General features: G+C 36.3%; 2 protein-coding genes across 2 annotated transcripts; both read left to right on the top strand.

Annotated features, from left to right (window-relative positions):
* The first annotated feature begins 91 nt into the window (after positions 1-91).
* On the top strand, positions 92-3,550 carry atp6v1g1 (ATPase H+ transporting V1 subunit G1). The gene is made up of 3 exons (XM_026922532.3): positions 92-275; positions 1,885-1,985; positions 2,514-3,550. The coding sequence occupies exons 1-3, from the start codon at positions 194-196 to the stop codon at positions 2,685-2,687; spliced, it is 357 nt and encodes a 118-aa protein (XP_026778333.1). The 5' UTR covers positions 92-193; the 3' UTR covers positions 2,688-3,550.
* Positions 3,551-6,105: 2,555 nt separating this feature from the next.
* Positions 6,106-19,341, top strand: slc31a1 (solute carrier family 31 member 1). The gene is made up of 5 exons (XM_053230476.1): positions 6,106-6,263; positions 15,076-15,193; positions 16,971-17,043; positions 17,841-18,009; positions 18,307-19,341. Exons 2-5 carry the CDS (start codon positions 15,080-15,082, stop codon positions 18,506-18,508), a joined length of 558 nt encoding a protein of 185 aa, XP_053086451.1. The 5' UTR covers positions 6,106-6,263; positions 15,076-15,079; the 3' UTR covers positions 18,509-19,341.
* The last annotated feature ends 271 nt before the right edge of the window (positions 19,342-19,612 follow it).

Below are 19,612 nucleotides of genomic sequence, written 5' to 3' on the forward strand. Positions count from 1 at the left end.
CAGTGTACGCCATTTTAAATACAGGCTGCACTCTGCAGCGAGACTGGGCCGGTCACGTGGTTCTAGTTGACGTTCCGTCACGTGACGCGCAGTCAGCTGATCTCCACGGGTTCTAGCGTTTGCTGTCGACCTTCAGTGCAGCGGCGTTTTGGGCCATCTTTATTCACGGAGCGGTTTGTTTTCCTCCTGAACCATGGCGAGCCAGTCTCAGGGCATTCAGCAGCTGTTACAGGCTGAAAAACGGGCCGCGGAGAAAGTCGCCGAAGCCCGGAAACGTAAGTTGTTTTTAAGGTTGTTATGTGACACGGAGTCGAATGAATCGATTCGAAGCTGGTTAGCTAAGCTAGCGGGCTAGTCCTGAACACAGAAAGACAACAGTGCATCATGCTATTACTTATATAAAAATATAATATATCAAAAACTATATATATATAAACTCAAATGCTCGATATTCATTTCAAACCCAGAAAAATAAACGTCTTTTAAAAAACAAAAGTAAAATTAAAAAGAGTTTGTGGTGCTCGTTAGTGAGCTGGTTATTATACAGAGAAAACATGGAGCTGATTCAGCAGCCTGGTGCAATGCTCTTTATTTTATCCCCAGTGTATAAATAAACCAAAGATGATGATTACTTGGTTACCTTTCTTCAAAAGAAATCGTAGAATATTATAACTGAGAGGTTCAGTTATTGAAGAGTTGAAATGCTCTGATGATATAAAAGACATTGGAGGCAGTTTTAAAAACCAAAGGATGGACATAGATACAATACAATATATACATACAGTACATACATAATATAAATATATGATTTTATATATATATATATATATATATATATGTATATTAGACACACAGTACACACATACAGTACATATATACAATACATACATACAGTATATGTATACACAGAGTGCATACAGGGTAATAAAGCATATTTATATCACATTCAGAAAAGTACTACAAACTACTGTTACTATTTACGTTTTATTCATTATGAATAACCAAGCATATACTATTTTTATTATGTGTCATAATCTAAGAATATCGGTGAAACCTAACAAAATATTGCTATAAATAAAATATCTTTGTCATCTTAGTTTTGTCCTAAGGGTGTGCTAACTTTTGCACTCACTTACATATGTATGTGTATATGTAGGCGCAGACAAGATCCCACTTCTTGGGTTTTCCTGTATAAATTACAGTGATTGATATAAAATAGAATATGTACACTGTAGTCGTACAAGTGCATAGAAATTTGTGTAGAAAATTCCTAAAATATACAAAACTAACAGTAAAAATATAGAATGGCTTATTAGAGGTATTTATGGAGAATTGAAAGTGCAACAGTGCAGTAAAACACTTAAGAAATAGTAATAGTGGAACAGAGAAGTTCCAACTGTTGTATGTGTTGAAGAAAAATGGCAAATGAGCCAGGAGTTGCGTATTGTAATGATTGTAAACTGTGATTTAAACAGTACTCCTCTGTTGAATGTTTTACTTTTGTGTGATCAGTAACTCTTTTGAGCATTGAGATAAATGACTTTTACTCTTTTCTTTCATGATTTGGTCTTTCCATTCATAGTGATTTACAATTTGACTAATTTAATTATCTTGAGGGTCTTAAAGATTAATTTCTTATTTTCAAGGCAATGACAGTGTCAATTCCATTGACTCAATAACCTCGAGTTACTCACTTCCCCGTATGATTCCCCCCATTTCTGCTTTTGCTGGCGGAACGTTTGTGCAAGAAAGGATGTTCCAGAAAAAAAAATAGTGCCGATCGTTTCCCTTATTTTTAAATATATATAGTTTAAGACTAATATCAGAGTTTTTGTGTTATTGAACTTTATATCGCTGAAGTTTGCATGCATGTTTTATCCTCAGGGAAAAACCGCCGCTTGAAGCAAGCCAAGGAGGAAGCTCAAGCTGAGATCGAACAGTACCGTCTCCAGAGGGAAAAGGAGTTCAAGACCAAGGAAGCTGCGGTGAGTTGGAACACACAGAGAGATCTTTCAATACTCTGACAAAGTGTAGGCAAAGCCGTTGGTGTAAAACGCCTAGCTGATCATTTGCTGTCGCATGAAACCTGGAGTGAAGTGATCAGCCCTGTTAGATGAGTAATTTATCTTAGAATTATTTTCAAATTTATCTTTAGATTTATTTTTTTGTTAGAATTAACAAATTAACAAAGTTGGTAATTAGTACAGACAAATATCACACGTCCTGTCATGTTCCAGGTTCATATTTGTATGATATTAGTAAAATATTATTTCTTTGTTTATATATTCATACCTTGCACTTTTTTATAGTACATTTATAGTACAGGTTTTGTGTATTGTTTAATAAACGAATGTTTGTTTATTTCTATTTGCCTACTTATTTATTTATGTCCCGATTTATCTATCTGTTTATTTATATAAATTTATTAACTAATCTACTTATCTATTTCTTATTTGTCTATTTCTCTGTTCATTTATTACCTTTTTGTAATAATTTTTTTCTATAAATTAAAGGCACTGGGTTCTCACGGGAACTCGGCCGTGGAGGTGGACAGAGAGACCTCGGACAAGATGGGCCGCATCCAGAGCAGTTACCAGCAAAACCGAGAAGCTGTACTGAACAACCTGCTGAAGATGGTGTGTGACATCAAGCCAGAGATCCACGCCAATTACCGCGTCGCTGGATAAACCTCACAAATCTCTCCACCGTTTTCAGAAGAAACACTGAGGCAAAGACTGCCATTGTACAACCGTAAAGATGTTCCAGCCATACGTACATGTTTAGTTACAGATCTAACAGATAGTTATAAAGCTGTGAGTCATACAGCTATCAGTTGTTTACTACCTTTCAAAAAAATACACCAGGTTTTAGTCAGTCTCCAATTCTCTCAAATTACAAATGTTTTGTTTCTACCTGCTGTAGCTTTAGATGAATTATATTTATATTTATATTGTTTGATGGTGATGGCGGTCCTGCAGTGGTTCAATGCATGTCTTTGTCTCTGCGTCGTTAGACCTGTAGGATCATCAGTGTTCTGTTTGGACGTGATACCAGTACGTATGTCTGTCTGTGCTATGATGTGTGTTGTTTATATTAATTATTAAAAAAAAGGGTTTTATTTGATTGCTGCATAAAACTGGATAACTACAGAACCCTGGAGCGGCCACAAAAAGGTTTTTGTGTGTGTGTACGTAAATATCCATCACGAATAGATGCTCCTTAACTAAAGTGTACGTTGGCATGATGATACCAAATTTATTTTCCCAAGAACACAAAGTAACAAATTGACTGCAAGAGAAAAGTAAACTGCACGGATGTGTTACCATTTTCCGAATTCAATTCCTCGTGTCCTGTTAAATTGTATGAAAGAGGAAAAAAACAACTTCATAGCCACTACAGGGTCCTGTAGAAAGTTTTAGCTGAGAAATATGAATTCAGCTCATTGCTTCCTTTTCCTCAATGGCTTCTTTCTCTAATGTGTACCTGACATTCCTCTGTTAGACCTGGCTGTGAAAGTACAGTAAATGATAATAAATGGTTCTGTGTGTCAGGGTGGCAAGCTGGTCTTCATTTCTTTTCCAAGCTTCTAAGCAGCACTTTAATAAATAAATAAATAAATAAACAAATTAAAAAAATAATAATAAAAATAAAAATAAATATCAAAAATTATTAATCAGTGTGGCAGGGAAAAGCCTCTTTATGAATACGGAAAAAATACATCACCATACTTTTCTAAATGTGTTTAAAAGAATAAGAAATTACTGAACTTATATTAAAATTGCAAAAAAATAATTCGTTTCAGTCACTATAAATAATGAATCTATTAAATATATTACATGTGTTATATGTAAGTGTTATATTAATCTATTAAATACACCAATCAGGCATAACAATATGACCACCTGCCTAATATTGGGTTGGTCCCCCTTTTGCTGCCAAAACAGCCCTGACCCGTCGAGGCATGGACTCCACTAGATCCCTGGAGGTGTGCTGTGGTATCTGGCACCAAGATGTTAGCAGCAGATCCTTTAAGTCCCGTAAGTTGCGAGGTGGGGCCTCCATGGATCGGACGTGTTTGTCCAGCACATCCCACAGATGCTCGATTGGATTGAGATCTAGGGAATTTGGAGGCCAAGTCAACACCTCAAACTCGTTGTTGTGCTCATCAAACCATTCTTGAACCATTTTTGCAGTGTGGCACGGAGCTTTATCCTGCTGAAAGAGGCCACAGCCATCAGGGAATACCGTTTCCATGAAAGGGTGTACATGGTCTGCAACAATGCTTAGGTAGGTGGTATGTGTCAAAGTAACATCCACATGGATGGCAGGACCCAAGGTTTCCCAGCAAAACATTGCCCAGAGCATGACACCTCCTCCGCCAGCTTGCGTTCTTCCCATAGTGCATCCTGGTGCCATGTGTTCCCCAGGTAAGCGATGCACACGCACCCGGCCGTCCACGTGATGTAAAAGAAAATGTGATTCACCAGACTAGGCCACCTTCTTCCATTGCTCCGTGGTCCAGTTCTGATGCTCACATGCCCATTGTAGATGCTTTCGGCGGTGCACAGGGGTCAGCATGGACACTCTGACCGGTCTGCAGCTACGCAGCCCCATACGCAGCAAACTGCGATGCACTGTGTGTTCTGATACCTTTCTATCAGAACCAGCATTAACTTCTTCAGCATTTTGAGCAACAGTAGCTCGTCTGTTGGCTCGGACCACACGGGCCAGCCTTCGCTCCCCACGTGCATCAATGAGCCTTGGCCGCCCATGACCCTGTCGCCGGTTCACCACTGTTCCTTCCTTGGACCAATTTTGATAGATACTGACCACTGCAGCCCGGGAACACCCCACAAGACCTGCAGTTTTGGAGATGCTCTGATCCAGTCGTCTAGCCATCACAATTTGGCCCTTGTCAAACTCGCTCAAATCCTTACCCTTGCCCATTTTTCCTGCTTCTAACACATCGACTTTGAGGACAAAATGTTCACTTGCTGTCTAATATATCCCACCCACTAACAGGTGCCATGATGAAGAGATAATCAGTGTTATTCACTTCACCTGTCAGTGGTCATAATGTTATGCCTGAAAGGTGTATATTACGTGTGTTCTAGCATACATGTCCAAAAATTGTACTGTAAAGTCGTAAGATCATACACATGCGCGGTACGGAAATGTCAGGTGTCGTAAAAATGTACACATGTGCAACAATGGTGCGCATGCGCAGCGCAAATCCGGCATTAAGGAAGTATGAGAGTGATGTCCTTTCAGAATAAAAGTCCTCACTAAGGGGAAGTTTACTCGGCAGTGTGTGCTACGTGGACCCTCACGAATCTCAAGTCAGTCAAAACACTTGCACTGTGTATTACACACATTACAATCATATACTCATCTGTAGTCTTGGCTGAGCATTTAAAACTATCTACAGCAGATGTTTACTTAAGACTCATGTGCACTTTAAATGAGAAAACAGATTAGCAGCTACTGCTGATGAATATTTTAATACTACAGCAAAAATGTGACACAAGTCAAATACTACAAAGCAAAACACTTTTAAACTAAATATAAAGAGCTTCTAGAAGTAATAGCAGTTTTTTAATTTATTTGTTATTCATGATTTAATTTGAGTGCATTAGATTAGCCAACATTTTGAGTTTTAAGTTTACCTTCATGTCCATTAAGTAACTGTACATTTATTGTTTTTATTTATTTATTTATTTGTTTGTTTGTTTTTTTTTAAAATTCATTAAAACATTTTAGCACAACAATTTTTGTAAAACAAACCTAAAGAGAGGACAGCCTTGAATAATTTATTTCACATATAATTCATGATATCCATGTTTGGAAATTCTAACTGTAGAAGTTTGCAAATTTCTCTCTTTTCTATACACATGGAGATTTTTTTTAAATATTTATAAACTGATCCTGATATTACTTGGCATTGGATAGAAAAAAAGTCAGTGGTTTTATTTTCATAAAAATGCTTTGTAGGGATAGTTAGATTTGAGGTTTGGATTCATTCTTAGGGAGATGCTACCCAAAATTATTGTTACATATTTAATAAATTGCATCAGAAGCCTGGTGGGTTTGTGAGGACTTTTATTATTGAGGGAAATGAGGACGCTTGAATGTAGGCGGCTTCTTGTGCCTGATATTTTCCTGAGCGTTTATTCTTCACAGCCGGGGAAGAGTGCATGAAAAGACTTGGGTGCTTGACATAATTTATTTTTATTTTTAAGCTATAATCAAGGGTTTGAGGCAGGGTAAGTAACCATTAATCTGACTGATACAGTTTTAGTTATAATGTGTGTGTGTGTTTTTTTTTCGCCAGACCTTCCGGCGCTTGACCTCTGAACATGTTATGAAGTTTAGCATACTAACGGAATGAGACAAACTCAGTTTTAATAAAATCATAAAATTATAAAATATACGAATTAAGGCAACTCAAGGCTTAGTTTAGTGAAATATTTTTTTTTTCAACTTTTATCCAAACTTCTATTTTATATTTTGTTTCTCTGCACTATAATTTTCCACCAGTTTCTCACTGGGATAAATGTTAACTGTTAGCTTTCACTCACACTAGAAGCAAAATCAGAAGCAAAATATTTCATTCTCGCTGTTAAGTCATTTGGAATAAGAAGCAGCTCTGAAAGTAGATCCGGCTGCAAATCACCGGTTTATATTAATGCGCTCATGGGGTTTCCATGGTAACAGCTCGTTCACAGAGACCTGTATGGCGGATGCTCTGTAGCAACATTATATAAACCCTAATAATATGTGTTGTTATTTAACAAAGAAAAAAAAAAAAAATAATTGATATGGTGAAGCTTTCTGTAAGGACAAGTTTATTTAACCTTTATGGAAGGGGTCTCCAGTGTCAGTGCTTTGTAATGGTTCATAATTTTTGTGACACAGGACAGAAAAGTGACATGCTGCAATTATTTTATTATTTATATCCTTTAAACTTTAAAGGAAAGGAAATAAAAGAGGTTAGTGATGGAACGACTGTTTATAGCTGCCGTAACGTAAGTGAGAACAGGGACTAACTTGTTCTCACGGAAGTTCCACAACATTAATCGCAACTATAAATGAATAAAAAGAACAAGGTGGTTTTTTTATTATAAAAATTGGTAATTCTTGTCATATTGCTGTGGTATAAGAGGAATAAAACACTCTTACACAGTAGGAGTAACTCCGCTTCATGTCAGGCCACATCACAGCACCTCAGCGTTTCATTCTTTACGCAAATCTTTTAAATCTTTTTTATCATTTTTTGCACATCCTCTTGTTTTCCATTATATCACAGTCTCTCTAATCGCATATTGCATAATACAGTTATGAAACTATCTTTTTATAGCAACAAAATGTAACACAGAAAGGCCTGAAATAAATAAAAAAAAGTTACAAATAAAGGAAAAAAATGTCTAGGATGAATATACTTTAATGTAAACTAATTTCACACCACATAAATAAAGGGACTAGTGAGAATAAACATTTATTTTACACATATTATTTTGAATTATAATCTCGACCAACATAGAAATAAAAGTGTCGATGAAATAAAAATGAAATAATGCTAGTTGTCCAGAGCTCAATACTATAACATATAAAGCTTTAACTCTAATCTGATATCTGATTCTGATTATTCAGCTTGGTGTTTGGGTCACAAGTGAATACGTCTTTTTAAATAAATTACTAATATGAGCGTAGGGCTAGGTATGAGCTCATTTTTTTTGAAATAATTGTGTGTTCATGTCAAACCATGTCAGACGATCGGTAATTACAAGCTTCAAGCATGTAATATATGTGCTGATGTGCTTGTCACACGTGAAATTAGCAGTTATAAAGCTCTAACTCGACAGTGTTACAGCTCCTACAGAGTAGTTGGGTGTATAATATGTCTGTTAAACCTTCTGGACCATTTTCAAACACTGACCACGTAATAAATAGTAGGCTGTAATTTGGTTATTTATTTAAATCTGAAAGACGTTAAGGTGTCGTCGGTTAACTACGCGGCACTGTTGCAAGGCTGATGAGATAAACGACTCCCAGATTATCTGTGCAGAAACGTCTGGGTAACTGCTTAATACATTTCTGAGCCTCCGATACTGATGTGACAAAAGCAAGCTAATTTACAAGCAGATGCATGGAAATGGGGCGTTTCCATTTTGCATATTCATACACTATATGGTCAAAAGTACGTGTACACCTGACAATCACACCTATATGTGCTTTCTGAACGTCCCATTCCAGATTTATTCCCGCCTTTGCTGTTATAATAACCTCCATTCCGCATATACCGCAGCAATTTGCCAACAATTATAATGTTTTTTTTTTTTCTTTTTTAATTAATGAACACCACATCACACTTGTAAGTGTTTATAGTTACATTTAATGTTATGGAGCATCCGCGAGACAAGTTAGTTCCTGTAATTGCTTACGTTATAGCAGCTGTAAACAGTCATTCCCTCGTCTGCCTCTCTATTTTTTTTTTTTTCCTTTCTTGAAGAAGAAAAAATGCAGCTTGTCATGTGACTGAGAAACCAGAAAGCACAAAGTACTGAAGACTTTCAAAGTGAAGACTTTTGAAGACTTTCCTGTGGATAAGAGTACTTTAAACAATTTGAGGATTATTCGGGTTGATCGAGTATTATTTATTATAATTATTATTATTGTTGTTGTTGTTTTATATCTATATCTATCTATCTATCTATCTACAAACACACACACACACACACACACACATATTAACACATATAACAGACTGTTTTTAAGGCTTTACGCTGTTGGTATCATATTGTTTAATCCCCCAAGCCTTCAGTGGAGGTCTCCTGAAATCCTATAAACCAAGGCCACAGAGATTACTCTTTAGCTGAGCAAAAATGTTTGAGCTTCTTTGTTTAAAAAGTTGAACTACATTTCTAGAAATGAATAAATGTTACACACAATTAAGAGATTTTTTTAGTCCACATGAGCAAGATTAAAAGAAGCTAGTTGTAAATTTTAAATAATAAATGTGTGGTTTTTTTTTTAATGTTTTTACTGTTTGATTGAGGTTGTGAAATTTCATTTGTGTGAGGTTGTGAAATTCAAGATTTGAACAGTTTTTGGAGTTGTTTGTTTGAGTTCCTACTCATATTCCAAAACAGTTGCTCTTTGTACCTCATTGTGAACCACGGTAGATTCAGATAGTCCATTTCCCACACAAAGAGCATTCCCATAAGGGGAAAAAAATGAAGGACAAAAACCCGACTTGTTTCACTCTGTTGAATGGATGGAATGGAAAGGAGTAATTTGGATGATTATGACATGTTCACAATTTCTTCTATCCTCAAATCAGCTAACATTTGCTTCCTGAAGATTGCATCTTAGAAAGTTCTAGCTACCAGTTTAGCATTCTGGAAACTGCATGTCTGAATCACATCACCACACGCTTTCCCCATGTGATGTCACTTGTATTGAAAGAGTGATATAACAAAGTAGGACAAACTACTGTATTGGGGGAAAAAAAAAAAGATATACGAATCAAAATAGAATCTGTATTATCATCCAGAATCCCTTTTATCATACAATTCTGCCTTTTGCCCGAGTGTGATTTTTTTTTTTTTTTTAAGAGTTGACAAACGTTTTAGTACTCTATTTTCTTCAGCCATATTCTTCAACTACTTATTGCTTGGAGTGTTTTGTTGGAACAAGGAATTTATTTCCTTTTATTCACCATTTAAGAAATGAAAAAAAATGAAAAAAAATCCATGAAATAAGCAAGGAATAAAGCATGACTAGGTGTGATGATGTAGGAAAATAATCAACGGCTGTCAGGCGGCAGAGACGGACGCAGTTGCAGGTGAACACTTTATTTAAAAGGCTGGCAGACAAATCCAAACGTGAAGCAAAAACGTAGCCAAAAACAGGCACAGAGTCAGAAGAACAGCAAACATGAGCCGAAAAAAAAGGGGCAAAAACCAGAATCACAAAACCAGGAAACGAGAACGGGATCAAAAACCAGGAAAGCATGCACAGTAAACAAAGGCTTGGGTTGTCTGGCAAATAAACACAGGACAATACTTTCAAAACAATACTTGTGAACGTGCTTAAATAGTGTGTGTGTGTGTGTGTGTGTGTGTGTGTGTGTGTGTGTGTGTGTGTGTGTGTGATTGAACTCAAATGTGCATGATCAGCAATCGGGTGACTGTGAACGTGACAGTGGCTGTGAGTAAGGGCAGTTATACTTCATGTCAGCCATGTTTGTAGGCCGTGATGTTTTCTTGGAGATTGAGTCTGTCGCCGATTCTGACGTTGATATGACAACACAAAGCGGAGTTCCTGTTACCACCCTGAAGTTGATTATTTTCCAATTACACCACATCCTGAAGTGTTTTATTCCTCTTATACCACAGCAATTTGCCAAGTATTTTGATTTTTTTTCATTAAGTGGTTTATAGTTATGTTTAATGTTGTGGAACGGGGGGAAAAATGCAGCATGTCATGTTACCAAGAAACTGCAAAGTGGCCAGTCAGAGTCAGGACTTCAACAGTGCTGTGGTGTAATTGAAATAATTCCAGTTATGACACTGCTTGGATGTGTTCAGAAGAAAACTGTGAGTTGGTATACCGGGTATAATTTATTATACCTGGTTTTATTAAACTGAACAATATGACACTTCTTCTTAATGATGCAGTTCCACACACACAATCCAGGTTATATGTCTCTGACTGTAACGGTGAACAGTTGACCTGGACAGCAGCGTATCAGGGCCGTGTTATCAGAATAATTACTCTGTCATAAAAATGTTCCGCAAAGTTTTCTGAGAAGCAGTTCTTAGAAATGTGCAAAGCTTCAGCAGTTTTCTCTGGCAGGGGTCAGGAGGAGTGTGACACACGGAGTGGTCTGAAATTGTTCATTAACGCTTAAGACAGCGGTAGTTTGACACTTCTGTGAATTCATATGGCAAAAAGTATGGATCTTCAGACAAACAATAACTTTTATTATGGATAATCATAAACATATTACATAAGGAGCTTTATATAAAGCTCAATAATGCTTGATAATGTAATAATAAAGTCATGGTACATTCATAGAAAGTTTAGAACACTTAAGGGTTCTTGGGTTTTACTTCTGCGGGAATCCTTAAAGCTTCTACAGTAGTGTTTCCATATCAGAATGGTTTCCAAGTCGAACCCTTGTAGGCTAAGAACCATTCGTTTATAAAGTGAACCCTTAAAGATTCTTTGAAGAACCCTCTAAGAACTTGCCACACTGGAGTTGATTATTTTCAGATAACTGCTTTGTTCCTAGTTATACCATGGGAACTTGGAGACTTCACATTTTAATTTTTTAATCATTAATATAATCACGTTATATTAATAATCTGAATTTCCCTCTGGGATTAATAAATTAATAAAGTGAGGTATCTAATAAACATTTTTATCTATAATTATTTATAGACCAGTGTGTATAATATAATAAGATAATAATTAATCGTTTTTATCTCTTTATATCTGCATTTATTGCTGTTGAACGTTGAAACAAGTAAGTCCTTGCTGTCAGTTACCTTTTATCAGCTATAAACAGTCCATCTATTAAGAGGGGTGTAACAATACACTCTGGCATCATTTTAACCGGAAATAGAGCTCCAAAACCGGCTAAAATGCCCGTATAGTACTAACACTGTAGAAACTATTTAATAACTAATATATTATGCACTTTAATATAGAAAATTAGGCAGAAATAGTACATAAATAGAAAGTAAAAGATTAATTCCAGTATAATATGGCTAATTAGCTAGCTACTTGTTATGGTAACTTGGATGACTACTGTTATTATCATGTGACATTACATTGTGTTATATTACATTTGTTACGGAATTGGTTTGGATTTGTTTCTTTATTCTTTCTGATAACTGTTTGAGAATTTTTTCATGTTGTTGGCCTGTTTATAGCAATATCTAAAACAATTTTAAGTAAAATAGAAGTGTTTTGTTTTGTTTTTTTCTAGTGTCCACATTAGAAGTGTGTTTTTTTTTTTTTTTTTTCTAGTGTCTACATCTCAAGTAGTGCTGGTATTTTTCCCTCTATGTGTGGTGGTTATCATAAAACCCTTTATATATGTGCACTCCAGTTTCTAGATATGATTTGTGAAATTCCGTTTTGGGGTTAGTGGGTCTGCATGTGTACCACAAAAGTTTGATAACGGTCTAGCCTATAGCAGATTAATCCTTCCATCCCTCATCAAAACTCTTTGTCCTGAAGGAAAAAAGTAAATGAGTATAGAGTTAAAGCAGTGGCTCATACTCGATATAAAGTCCTCTTGGCTTCAAAATGCAGCGAAGTGCATCTGGTTTAGGAGGAGGAGCCTTTTTGTGCTGGTCACGTAGTAAGACTGAACAAAGTCTTCTGATTGGCTTATTATCTGCCATTAGGAAGTCGGAGGCAGGAGAAAGGTCACATGATGTGATTAGTCACGAGGCATCATTTTCGTAAAGTCACCCACACACCATTCACTCCACATCTGCACACACCTAAGAGCCAAGTTTCATTTCTCTGTCTAAAGTACCGCTTCAAGTACCTGTGACAGGACCTCGTCACGTTTTTCTAGTGAAAGTCATACAGGAGAGACAGCAGCCTCAGGGTGAGTCGAACCTGTTGCTGAGGCAATAGCCTGGTTTTTGGGAACAGATCTGTTTGTCTAGACTGAGTGCTTACTGCAAAATATACAATATTGTAATATAAAATAAAATAATAATATAACATTCATTTCCACTGGACAGTTTGCAGAAAGTTGCGTAATGCCTATTACATGTCATGTGAAAGTGTGAATGCATTCAGTTCCTTGTTTTTCAGAAGTCCTTTATTGTGGTGTTAAGATGGATATAAATGTCAAATACAGGCTGCATAGTAGACTTAATTATAGAAGTAAAAATAGTACAAATGAGTAGATTACTAATTGTCCGTAAGCACTGATTATTCTGTTTTTGCTTCTGCAATGTGATGTCAGCACCACAAATCTATCATTTAAATTTTTACCATAAGATTTCTCTTGTACACAATATTAAATCTGTATTTTCTTTTTTTTTGTGATTTATTAAGTTTAACAGACCACTAAAGGTTTTACATATACCTTACATATACCTTACATACATTACATATAGATATAAGGATACACATGTGGTATATATGTTAATAAAGATTGTTATCTTTACACAGAGTAGTTTGCATGAACTATTTATATTCTGTCAGGAATTAAATGTTAAATAAAAGGTTTCAGGGCTGCTTTTATAATTCCAGTGGGATATCTCTACAGAATTATACAGAAATGCACTGAGCCCAGTTGTGTCAGAGTAAAGAAAAAAGAAAAAAAATCGAGGGAGAAGTAACTATTAAGCTTATTAGATAAGAAAGTGGAGAATAAAAATGCCATTGCCTGTCACAGATAATACATATTCACTAGGGGTGTAAGGATACACAAAATACAGCAAAAATAAGCATTGCCTACATATGTGCTTTAGGTTACCATTTTCAATCGATTAAACATGCGACATAATAAAAGTACAATAACTGAAACTTAGTAATGACACACAGTGACAGTTTGCGTAGAGTTTACATGATCCATTCAGACTATTAGCAGCATATAACAAAACAAAAGCTGTGCAGTAGAAACCGATTGAACATAACATGGATAATTAAACTCTGTGGCCAGGCGTTCACTGGTGTGCAGGGTTGCCCAGTCTCAGCAACATGTCCACACCCACCTACAAAAAAAAAAAAAAAAAAAAAAAAAGACACTCAAAAAATTAATTAAATAAATAAATAAACTATCCCAAAAAATGCACACTAGAAAACATTAGAAAAGAGAGATGTGATTTTCTTCTTTTCTACAAGAAATGTTTCTTAATTTTTAAGCTATCCAGTTTTGCTTTTAAAAACCACGACCCTGGCAACCATGCTAGTGTGACTCTTAAGAAGGGATGTCTGAAGTGACGCAGTGATGTCTGTGGTGCAGACGTGTTTTTAAATCGTAGGCTCTGCACAAAACTGACTACATTCTCATATCCGCAGCTAGGAACTTCTCAAAGAGAGAGAAAAAGTGTGTGTGTGGGTGTGTGTCTTTGTCTTTGTGTTTTCCTCTCCATCATGTTGGAACAGACGCAGTGTGTCCATAGTATGCATAGGAGTGAAGTTTTTTTTTGTTTTGTTTTTTTTAAATCCCCATAGCCTCTCCTGATAAAAGATAAAGAGGAAGCTACTTTTTCACCGGAGGGAGTGTGGGTTTGATTAAGCTGAAATATAAGCTGTATTTTTATGAACAGCCCCGTATTAAACGATACAGTACACCCCTAATTTACACACTGCAACACACTACTTATACATGGTGTAAAACATTACTTCTGTCTCCATGTATTGTGTTTAAACTGCAAGTCTAACAGCATTGTTTGAAAATGTGCATTTGGGCCACTCAGTAGATACATACAATGATGTTTCAGGAAGCAAACTGAGACTGATATGGTAACATGATTTTCTCAGAAAAAGAAGCCTGAGGGTGGATCTGCATCTTTTCATTATCTGCTCTCTCTGTCAGGGCTGGTTTTCTTCTTATTTTCCCCCAAGGGTAGATCTGGCCTATATAAAAGTGTATTATTCTTCCATTAGGGCCCATTAGATTAGAGAGAGCAGAGTGTTTGAATGTGTAGCCTGGGGTTGACAACGGGATTCGATTGGTAAAGGTTAAGTGGTTGTTATTTCTCAGTTTCACTTTGAATTTCTGCTGATGTTTGTTGGCATCAGATTTTGGAAACCATGTCACACTGCACCTTTATATCAGACATGAGGTCAGGTCATACTGATTAGCCGACCTCCCAGTGTGATTTCTTACAGTAAAGCCATAAAACTGATAACTACAGCCCAGTTTATTATAACAGCAGAATTGCTTTGGAAGATTTGCGCATTTTGCTGTATGATTTTACAGAAAGCGTAAACTCTCTCGGCACTTCTTCTCCGGTCACTCCTGTTATATTGCAGATATCCTGAAATGAAGTCAGTAGTGGTTTATAAATGTTGTCTTTGTTTTTACATGTGCAGGAAGATGGCACATGACCACAGCAACCATAACTACAACATGGCTTCCACAACCAGCACGCACTCTCCAGCAGATCACACCACGAATCACGGATCTGGAGACCACGGACACATGATGATGGTCAGTGAATTTTTGGTTTGTACTCATGGTGACAGAGTGAATGCAGTAGATCAGTGCAGATGTGTTAATGATGCATTTAATAAATAAATGAACTAGCCTATAGGATTAGCAAAGATTAACCTGAAGATATTTTGGTAGCTGTTTTGTAAGGATTTATAGATTTACACTTTAATAGGTATACTTGAACTCATGCATATACAGGTAAAGAGAGGAAAGAGGATCTCAGTGATTTTGATCTTGGCATGGTTATTGGTGCCAGACAGGCTAGGTTGAGTATTTCAGAAACTGCTGATCTCCTGGGATTCTCACGCACAACATTCTCTAGAGTTTACACAGAATGGTGCGAAAAATAAAAAACCTCCAGTGAGCGGCAGTTCTGCTAAAGTGGCCAGGAAGTGGAAATAGTCTGCATGAAAGTACGAGAGTGAGTGAAATGAAAACCTTAAAAGTGTGACAGAAATAAGAATTGAATCAGATTTTTTTCTACAGGAGTAGTGGACACACTTTAAGCGTTGTGAACAAAATGGAGATTATGTAGAAAAATGCTACACATTAGTGATACCAATTTGCAATAAACAATGTAAAAAGTTTTTTTTTTAATTAAGGTTTTCATTTGACTCACCTTCATGGTAACATCTAATATAACTGAAACATTAATCTTGAATCCATAAACGATCCCTAAAGTGTTCATATACGCTAAGAAAGGTTTTTGAACACTGTATGTTTTGCATACTAAAATTTGAAAATCCATTCAAGGAATTCATATAAGTCAATTGAAAAAAATGTTAGAAAAGACTTTAGTTTATTGAAACAATCTATATCTAATGTAATGGGAAAAGGCCAAAATCATTACCACTCTAATTAGGCACTGTAGGCACACCACATTTATTGATATTTACACTTAATACTAGTGCAGGTTTAAAGTGTCCCTTCTTTTAATAAAACAGTTAAAGTTCCACAAAGATATATCTTTCCTTATTTAATTACTATTCTATATCATTACTATACTATACTTTACATTACATTACTATACTATATCATTTTGTTTGGTATGTGCCCATAATAGCGATTATGTAAGGAATAAATGAGGGTGGAGCATACTGTTGTAGGAAAATAACCAACAAAGCAGTGGCTTGATGTTACTGAGTTACTGTTACTCCCCTGATACCTCTTATACCACAGCAATTTGCCAATACTTACAGTATTTTCTTTATTAAACAATGGCGCATCATACATTTGATCCATTTATAGCTACATTTAACGTCCACGAAACAAGTTACTGCCTGTTATCACTTACTTTATAGAAGCTATAAACAATAGTTCCATCACCAGCGTCATTTTTTTTTCTCTCTTGAAGTTAATAAGGCAAAAAAAATACTGAACAAATGCAAAGCCTTCTGTCCTGAAGACTGTGTTAGAAAACGTAAAGGAACAGATTTGCAGACAAAGTGCTAAAGACACTGGAGACTCCTTCTAAAGATCCTAAAAACACACCTTCTCACAGAAAACTTGTACGTTTTTAAGTCTGTGTGAAGCGTCTGCCGTGAAAGCCTCTGTGAATCTGCGCAAGTTGTTACCATAGCAACAATAACATGCTGTTAGAGAAAATGAATTGATAGCTTCTGACTAATCACATTTGAGAATTCAGCATTGCTGTGGTATAAATTATAATAAAATGTAAGAAACTCCAGGTATTCAAAAATGTTTGACTGGCAGTTTATCGACATGCATTAAGAAATTATTTCAATTTTCCCTTCTGATTTTTCCCTCTGTGCAGCAAATGACTTTTTACCTTGGTTACAAAAATGTCGAGCTGCTGTTTGCTGGCCTGGTTATCAACACACCTGGAGGTGAGTCTAAACTATTAAATGACTTCATTGTTGATTGATAAAAAGTACATAGAAGGCCACTTAATGCGGTTTAAGGGAAATTGCTATCCTAAAGTTGTTCCAAAAGCTGAACTAATCTTCACATAAGCTGAACTAATCTTCACACTGCTTCTAAGAGTCTGAATGGACCATGCAAGCGCTCTCATTATTAAATTTCAGTTATGTACTTTTAAATGGTGAATGTTTTAATCAGTTGAAAATGAAAATTCAATTGAAAATTGAAAAGGCAATTCTTATATTTGCTGTATCAAAAATGTATCAATTCGAGACAACACATTATTGTATTCTCTCAAATTTGAATTTTGTACATCATTACATACACTCCTGCAAGCTATCATGTTAACATTGCTCTGTTGGTGTGGTCTCTTTACACAATTACCAGATAGTTACATCATCTACTTTATACCTACACTCATTGTCTCATAGAAACTCATAGAATCTAATTAACACACAAGCACTGTACTTTCTAACTGTACACATATTACCACGTCAGTGCAAAGTGGTTGACTGCGTTGCAGTCAGTTTATAGAAAAAAGTCAGTAGATGCAGCTGTTTACGTGCAAAAAGGAACCTATTTTGTGGCCACAGAGTGTATTTTCACGTTGTTTCTCATGAGTAAACTGACAGGAAGGATGAGGATCTCATCAATGCTAAAATTAACAATGGTGTTAGAACAGAGCAGAATACTTGATCAAGATCTTCAGCTACAATATCCTCGAAGATGCTGAAATTCTGAACTTCTCATATCCTCATCTCAGAGATGGTAGGTGCCTGTATCGGAGTGTTTCTATTGGCTGCGTTCTACGAGGGACTGAAGATCGGACGTGAGGTCCTGCTGCGGAGGAACCAAATCAGCGTACGCTACAACTCCATGCCAGTTCCCGGCACTGATGGGACCGTGCTCATGGAGACGCACAAAACAGTCGGGTGAGTTGCTTTTCACACTGCAGAAGGTTAAATACAGCGTAATCTTTACAGACACATGTGCCTGCGTTCCGTTAAAAGAATCACTGTCATAGTGGATTTGGGCCGGACTAAAATCCTAGAGATGCTCCCATAACATACATAACTCCATCTCCTCCTGTAAAATGAATCCTGTCCAAATAGGGCTTTAATCTCAGCACATGGCAAGTAAATGCCAAAATACAATAGAGTGATAAAGAACTCTTGTGTCATGCTATTATAATAAGAGAAACTTTTCTTCTCTGGTTCTGTTTCTCTCAGACAGCGGATGCTGAGTCTGGCTCACGGTTTCCAGACGATACTTCACATCATCCAGGTGGTGATCAGTTACTTCCTCATGCTGGTGTTCATGACCTACAACGGCTACCTGTGCATAGCCGTGGCACTGGGAGCCGGCGTGGGTTACTTCCTGTTCAGCTGGAAGAAGGCAGTAGTGGTGGACATTACAGAACACTGTCATTAAGCCTCTAATCGGTCACGTCCTTTCTCTTCCTCCTCACATACACACAAATACACACTTATGGAGCAAAAATATGGAAGAAAAAAAAATCAACACCACAAACATACCATAGAAATACCCGGAAATGAATAAGTTATATCTCTTTGAACCTGTATCACTCTGAAGGCACAAAACTGGTGTCAGGATGCTAGTTAGTGTCATTTTAAAGATTTTTTTTTCCCCTGTACCCTGAAATTGATCCAGTTTTGCCCCAGCCAGTTGCCATCAATGTGAACACATTCAGGATCATCATGACCCTCGCCCAATCATATTTTCTTACTCCTTTATTTATAATGCATAGCTTTAAATTCTACCTCTTAATTAGTAAAATTATCACATCTCTGGGCGTTGAAGGGATACCCAACTAAACCTTTTGCCTTAAAACAGAAATATTTACAAGGAGGGAATAGTACATGGTGACATACTATAAGATTTATTGACTATCAAAAAAAAAAAAAGAAGGAGTGTTATGTATTTTACAAACAATACAAGTAATTATGATGGATCTGTGCTGTGGTTAAGAGATCTAATTGAAAATACACCACAAAGTGTCTTTTTTTTTTTTTTTTTTTTTTTAATCGTAATAGCTGAAATAGCAGACGTTAATTATTGTAAGGATATCAAAACTCTAATCAGTGACCGGCTCAGGCAGAACGCTGCAGTGCAGCACTGAATTATCAAACACTCACGTTAAGAGAGGGAGAGGAAAAGAGATCATGCCATCTGCCCGGCTTTGGCACTCTGTTTACAAAGCTGAAACTGAAATTTACTCCATGTGGAGTGTTTTTTTTTTTTTTTTAATAAACACAGAGAACGGTCCATGAAAGACTATCTGATGCCAGAGTCTCATGAAGATTCCTTTTTATAATTTGTATTTGAAATATTCTATTACAGTCAATTACATAATGTCTATTGTTATTTTAGTTACTGACATCATTAGCTTTTATGTAACGTTTATGTATGCAGCAGATGTAATTGTAGATGAAATGTAATTAAATTAAATTAAATTAAAATTGGCTGCTGTTTTCATTGCTGCACGAGACTGATCCTTGTTCCTTTCCTGCTGAA

This window comes from Pangasianodon hypophthalmus, chromosome 27 (assembly GCF_027358585.1).
Source record: "Pangasianodon hypophthalmus isolate fPanHyp1 chromosome 27, fPanHyp1.pri, whole genome shotgun sequence".
NCBI classification, from domain to species: domain Eukaryota; kingdom Metazoa; phylum Chordata; class Actinopteri; order Siluriformes; family Pangasiidae; genus Pangasianodon; species Pangasianodon hypophthalmus.

What these genes read in the sequence shown, in the direction of transcription:
- atp6v1g1 (XM_026922532.3), top strand. Translation starts at nt 194, where the DNA reads ATGGCGAGCCAGTCTCAGGGCATTCAGCAGCTGTTACAGGCTGAAAAA. An exon ending in AGTCGCCGAAGCCCGGAAAC is followed by an intron (nt 276 to 1,884) that starts GTAAGTTGTTTT and finishes TTTTATCCTCAG; the next exon opens with GGAAAAACCGCCGCTTGAAG. An exon ending in TCAAGACCAAGGAAGCTGCG is followed by an intron (nt 1,986 to 2,513) that starts GTGAGTTGGAAC and finishes TATAAATTAAAG; the next exon opens with GCACTGGGTTCTCACGGGAA.
- slc31a1 (XM_053230476.1), top strand. Translation starts at nt 15,080, where the DNA reads ATGGCACATGACCACAGCAACCATAACTACAACATGGCTTCCACAACC. An exon ending in ACCACGGACACATGATGATG is followed by an intron (nt 15,194 to 16,970) that starts GTCAGTGAATTT and finishes CCCTCTGTGCAG; the next exon opens with CAAATGACTTTTTACCTTGG. An exon ending in GGTTATCAACACACCTGGAG is followed by an intron (nt 17,044 to 17,840) that starts GTGAGTCTAAAC and finishes TCCTCATCTCAG; the next exon opens with AGATGGTAGGTGCCTGTATC.